Source organism: Excalfactoria chinensis, chromosome Z (assembly GCF_039878825.1).
Source record: "Excalfactoria chinensis isolate bCotChi1 chromosome Z, bCotChi1.hap2, whole genome shotgun sequence".
Taxonomy (NCBI): Eukaryota; Metazoa; Chordata; class Aves; order Galliformes; family Phasianidae; genus Excalfactoria; species Excalfactoria chinensis.
In genome coordinates, this window is record NC_092857.1 from 32,488,538 (window position 1) to 32,495,301 (window position 6,764).

Genomic DNA, 6,764 nt, shown 5'->3' on the forward strand with positions numbered 1-6,764 from the left:
AATGGGACTCACTCACATCCATGTGACATGACGTGTCTTGGAAGCAGGAGAGCTCCTTGCACATTGTGCTTTCACTGCAATGCTTTTTGATGTTTCAGCCTGAAAATGCTTTCTAGTTTCTTTGATAGGATCTTTTTTGGAAAAAAAAATCCAGTAGCTAGTTCAATTATCCTATTTTTTTATTCTGTAAAAATGAACAGAAGTCTTTTTATAGGAAAAGTATTGCATACTGTACATGGTTCCTTAAATAATTTTAATAATGCTCTTTGTATTTCAGAGGTCTTTGATAGTGAGTATAGACTTGCACATAAAAATCTACCAAAAGATGTTCTTGAAAGGATGCAGAAAATAGATGCACCACCAAGCAGCAGAGTTGAGTGTTGTCGGAAGTACTTTGGAGCACCTTTAATATAAAAATGAGGAAACCACATGCTAAACGTCAGCAAGACAAAAGCAGGTGAACAAACAAGGAGTATGGGGATATATATATATACAGGCTTTTGAATCATAAAAGGTGATAAGTGAGCAATTTGTCACAGTAATTTCATGGAACTACAGTGTATAACCTTGTCTTTCATCTCATGAGACACCGTGTAAAGTATGTTAAAATGTTTGTAAAATGTATTGATAGGGTGAGTTGGTTTCAGTGATTTATCTGCATTTTTTTTTCCTGTGTATGTTTTTCCTTTCTTTTCCTTAAACCTTTGCCCCTTCAATATCAACTTGTTCAGAAAGGTGATAATTAAATAGGAGACTACAGTTGGTGAGTTTCCTAAGGGCTATCAATATTTGTGTATTTTAATGAAAGACCTTCCCTGACACAGAATGCTTAGGTCCTTCAGTACTTCTTTAAAATGACCTTTACTTAAAGGGGATCTTTTGCATTGTTGTGCAGTATATATGTATGAATGTAAATATTTGAGTCCTTGGATTGGAAATTGCAATGCAGTTGCTTCTAACAGATCACAGTACCTAAAATTGCTACCATTGTCCTTACCCTTGTTCCAATTAGTATTCAAAATGGTCTTTGAGTGACCTTTTCATAACGTTTGCCTATGGATGTAAAACCTAGAAACTTCCCAGTTTTCCTGTCTTGTCTATCAAGCAAATTGTAGATCCTATGAACACACTGCTGTTTTCTGCAAAACAATTATAGGCTCCTAAACTAAGCGGCTCAGAAGTTGATGGCTTTCTACAAGTTAGATAGGAAGCTTAGAAGACAATGGGATTGAGAGATGGTATGTCAAATTGACCTTGTCTCAAAACATGCTTTATGCTGCATGAAGGTGTGCTTTGAAAATTTGTCTCTTGAATTCTTTATTACCTTCCCTCATGGTTTCATGCCAGCCTGTGGGTTAATTGTTTTGCACTGATGGTCCAAATTTAATAATTCAGTTAAAATTTATTTATAAATATGGCCTTTAAGGTGTGACTTCATGTAAATGAATTGCTTGAATGACTGATCTAAAAAGGTAAATCCATCTTCAGCTTGCTTCTATTAGGTAAGACGCTTCCTCGCCTCACATACCTAGTTGACAACAGCGGTCATATGTTTGGAAGAGAAGAGCCTGGACATGGCTCTGTAGTTTAAATTTGTCTGTTACTTGAGGAATATGGCAAGATTTATTCCCATTTGTTTTTTTTTCTTCCCCCCTCCCCCCCCCCCCTTAAATTTATTGATGGGTTTTTCTGACATAGTTGTTCCTGGAGAAAGAACAGAAGGATTTGTAGCATGTTAAAGGAGCACAGCTAAAACTGTAGTTCCATCTGAGTATGGATGCATTCGCTTCATGCTAATCTTCCTTAAAGGTTGTTGTTCTTGAAAATGCTGAGGGAGGTTCTGGCTGAAACAACAAAAGTGACTTTTACTTTTCTCATAAGACTGAAACAAAGGATTTTCACTCTTTGTGGCAGAATGTGTTTGCATTGTAGGCTGTGATTCCTTGCAATTAGTCTGAAAGTGCTGGTCCTAAGTCAGTATGGGGGTATTGCCTGGACAGAATTTTTCCTCATTAAAATGTTGCAGTATTTTAACAACTGAAAGCAGAAAACACAACTTTTTTTTCTCTTTATTCTTTGGGTTTTATGCACACTTGCTTGCAGATTTCAGACCTCCATCTCAATGGAAGAGCTGAGCCCGATTCTTGCTATTTTACCCTCTCCTCCTTTTACATAATTTGCATGCATGGTTCCTTCTTTTTAAAAAGACTAAGTCTCTAAAGCATATTCTTCCAAACATATTAATAATTCCATATATTAAAAAAAGGCAAACTTCTTATTTTCATACTGATCTTAAACATGATGTTGAATGTTTGTTAGATAAACCTTATGATTATGACACAACGTACAAGGAGGCAATTTTTAGTGATTGTTAAATACTCTTAGCTCATTAAATTGCAAAGAAAGTGTATCCATTAAGTGCTCTTATATGTAACTGGTGACCTTCAAAATACTTCTACACCGTTGCAAATAAGATTATAATAAGTAACAGTAGTGTGCAGATCACCTTCATTGTAGAACAGCCTTCTCACCTTTTGCTGAAAACGGGGCAATAAATTGGGCAGCAGTCCTGCAGGAGCAGCCAAAGTAGATCATGTCACATCATCTAGTGCTAACTGTTAGACTTCACATGGCTACATGACTAAACTAGAGCAGAAAAAATGACAGTGCTGAGGAAAAAGGATCGCTGCAAGATTTTAGGTCATCCTTGCAGTGGGTTTAACTTGTTCTGATACGCTTCTGTGTACTGATGTTTCTGTACACTACAAATTAGCTTCTGTTCCTCTGTTTTGTACCTGAATTTCAGAATGGTGGAAGTGCTGCTTGGAATTACTTGAAGTCATGAAGTGCCTACTGAAATTAACTCTTCTAACATAGATACAGAGGCAAAAGTGAGCACTTGTTATAACGAAATGCCCGGATTTTGACAGCTGACTATTCAGCTCGTTCTTTAATGAAATCTGTAGTTCAAATGAAGAAGAACAATTGAATTTTTTAAACCATTTTTTTTTTTTTAATTTTCTTCAATTAGTTTTTAGAGAAGGAGATGCTTTTTCAAGAGAATAAAACCACAAAAACAGTGTTCACCAAAATAAATAAATGAGAATTGAACTGGGAAGCAAAGGTTTGCTTCTAAGTTGCTTTCTCTCTGATACGTGATGGCACTTCCTGTTCCTGCATTAATATCATTGGAAATTTAATGAAATTAATTGGAAAACACTTTGGTCCCTCTGAAAATGAATCAGATGAACGCGGAATACCTTTTTCTCAGCAGTTATCAACAGTGTAAATGAACTTCCTGGTAATGACTTAATTACCAGCAGATGCTTTTGATTGGTTTCACAGCTACTCCTAGTATTCCAAAGTTATCTGAATACGTAATGCATGAAGCAGCAGGATGGAGGTGTTGCTGCCTCTCAGTGTAAGCAGAAATAGTTGCATTTTGCTCATTTTTAAAACCCTTGCCTCTGAAAATTCTCTCTAGTCTGGCATGTATCTGAACAGCTAATGTTAAGGAGGATGTGGCTCTTTTGCATGTACTTTGGCGTTCAGACATACTTGAAGAAAACAGTTGTAGGTAAGCATTACATTCAGAACCTGCAGTGTCTGTTGAGAACGAGGGTGCAAATCAAACTGTTAACATCTGCAGTGGCAAACTCTTCATGGAATTTCAGGTGAGCCCAAGAAGTTGGAAAGTTCTCATTGCAGTAACGAATCTTACAAAGAGAAGTTCCCTTGCCCTAAGAATGCTGAATCGTAATCGTCAGTTACATTGGGAAGATGTTTTACACCTTTCACCCAGATGTCAGTAGTTTGTCTGCTTCTATCAAAACATCTTTTTTTTTTCTTTCCAGAATTAAAACAAGAAATAGGGACTTTCAGGGTTTAAAATCAGGATTCCAAAGTGCCAAAATGTTTCTTTAGTTGTTTTGAATACATTCTAGCACATTACCAATATATAGCTTTCAGAGCCCAGTATGCGTAGGAGACTGATACAGCTGCAGTATTGGCACAGTAATAGGTACCAGCTTTCACATGTTACTACAAACATCTCTACATATTGCTGTCTTCACATTTTACATAAATAAAACTTAGCTAATACCATTTGAATAGAAAATATTGAGTTTATGTATTTTAAAACTGAGCTCCTTCACTTTGCAAATAAACTTATTACTGGTGGAATTTCACATCAGTTGAGCTCAGGCTACATTGGACTCATGAGTAATTTTATTCCACTTTAACTGTGAATTAATGGCTGTTTGTATTGTGGCAGCTAAAAGAATATGCTTGTCCTTGAATTTACTACTCTGTTTCAACAGGATGTATGCTGGATTAATTTGTTAATATTTAAGTCAGTGAAAAATTCACCCAGTGGTTTCTCATTTCAAAATTGAGAAGTTCTCTTCTAAGTTGACTGAACAGCTACTTCAGTGCAGAGAACTTCATTTAATGAAGCGTTAAGCTGGATATCTCATTCACAGATTCAGTTCCAACTAATTAAATCTTCAAGGTGCCTTCGTATCAGCTTTTCCTCACTCACCCATTATACAAAACCAATGAGACAACCTTCTAACTTCTAGAGCTTGAGACTCGAGTTCTGAATGGAACTCCAGTTCAGTTTTCTACTGCGCTGTATATCATGCATGTGAGGAGAGGAATCCATTGGGTTTTTTTCCCTTTCTGTCTTTGTCTGCATCAGTCCGTGGTGCAAATAAAAGGGACTGTTGGCTGTTTTTAGAAGCACATTAAACTCCTTTCAGGAGCTTAAAATTAACTGTATTGTAATGGGGACGAAAGGATGTGGTGTGAATAAATTATGAATTTACTGAGTTGGAAAGTTTTCTGTAATGCAATAAAATTTGCACTGGTTTAGAGACTGTTTTGAACTGTTGAAAAATGGCATCCATTTACTTTTGCTTTGATTAACAAGTGTTTCTCTGTAATGTTTTTGTACATTTGAAAGATGTTGCTTGAGTTTAAAAGGGCACTCTACATATTCTGAATTTTGTATAGATATCCTAGATTAAGAAGCAATTTTTAATGTGTTTCGCAAAATAAAACCAGTACAAATCCTTTGTGAAGTTTCAGTTATTCAACTGTTCGGCAGAATTTAATCTTAATGCAAACTCAGCCTATAGCTTTGCAAAACCAGAGACACTTATTTGCCTTTTGGCACTTTTCTTTTTTGTAGCATCTCAATGGAGAGGAAAAAAAAACAAACCACCCAGATTTATAGGACCATAGAATTGAGTTGGAAGGGATGCTTGAAGATCATCTTGTCCAACTGTCCTGCAGTCAACAGGGACACCTACAGCTTGATCAGGTTGCTTGGAGCCCTATCCAGCCTGACCTTTAGTGTCTCTGGGGATGGGACCACCAGTATCCCCAGGATCTTTTTGGCAGGGCTGTGCTCTAATCTTACATCCCCCAGCTTGTACTGATAGCAGGCGCTGCCATGACCCAGTCACAGGCTCCTGGACTTGGCTTTATTGAACCTCATGAGGGTCTCCTGGGCTCACTGCTCAAACCTGTCTAGGTCCCTCTGGGTGGTATCCCGTCCCTTGGGTGTGCTGACCACACCACACAGCTTGGTGTCACCCGCAAACTTGCTGAGGATGCACTTGATCCTACTGCTAATGTGACTGAGGAGGTATTAAAGCATGTTGGTCCCACTCCTGAGAGACACCACTTATCACAGATCTCCATCTGGAACTTAGTCGTAGACCACCGATGAGTTATGCTTTCAGTGACGCACCCTTGTAGAACACAAGAGATGCTGGTAAGCCTCCTACTTCCTATTTTCATGTTTAGGTTAAATTTGAACAGTAGATGTTGCCAGTTACTGGTAAGTGCTTCAGGCTTTTCTGATTGAATGTCTTTGAAACACACTCACTTATGGTGGCCAGTTCATGGCCATGAAAGCATGCCAGCAACCCTAGCATGGGCAGCAGGTGGAGAGCAGTGATCTTGCTGTGCTACTTGGTGCTTGTGAGATTTGTCTGGGTGCTGTGTCCGAGTCCAGGCTTCCCACTATATGAAAAATACAGACAGGGGCCACACAAACAATGATGGACTTGATCCATCTATCAGACACAGGGAGGCTGACAGCTGGGACTGTACAGCCTAAAGATTCAGGAGGCCGAATGAGGAAGATCTCATTTGGTGGTATAAGCGTCTGCTGAGGCAGCAAAGGGGAAGACATCGCTACAGTTCCCAGTAGCACTCTGCGGTGATTTCACAGCTAAGCTCCAACAAGCCACTTCCCTCCCTTGAAAGAACAGGGAGGAGAAAAGATGAAAAAAAGGCTGATGGGTTGAGATAGGAAGTAGTTTCATTAAAGAAAACATAAATAAAACAGCCCTGCAGAAGCAGAGGGAGAGAATAATAATTCTCTACTTCACAATGAGCAAGGTTCAACCATGTCTCTCTTGGGAAGCAGGGCCTCAATATGCATAGGGGGTTAAGGAGGCACGCTTTCACTATCCTCTTCTTTCCCAGCTTTTATTGCTCAATGTAACCTAGCTTGTCTGCCCTGTGACCAACCCACCTCTTCCTCACTTTCAAGCATCCTAGCCTTTGGAGGGGATCGAGAACCAGCCTTGTTGCTGTGCCAGAACTACACAGCAACAGCCAGAACACTGATGCAGTGTCAGCACTGTTCTAGTTGCAAGGGTCAAGTACAGCCCTGTAGTAGTTAGTGTAGGAGAAATGATCTCAGTTCTACAGTTGTGGAGACCTGGGTAGCAATAGATCAGGCTGTAGCC

General features: G+C 38.9%; 1 protein-coding gene across 2 annotated transcripts in view; it reads left to right on the forward strand.

Moving 5' to 3' along the window:
• The window catches only part of DENND4C (DENN domain containing 4C), a 67,053-nt gene extending 63,843 nt beyond the window's left edge, over positions 1–3,210 (forward strand). For both annotated transcript variants that reach the window (XM_072360295.1, XM_072360296.1), the window contains one exon: positions 278–3,210. In XM_072360295.1, the coding sequence (XP_072216396.1) occupies positions 278–414 (137 nt within the window). In that variant the 3' untranslated portion in view covers positions 415–3,210. The remainder of the gene's footprint in view (positions 1–277) is intronic.
• Positions 3,211–6,764: the final 3,554 nt, after the last annotated feature.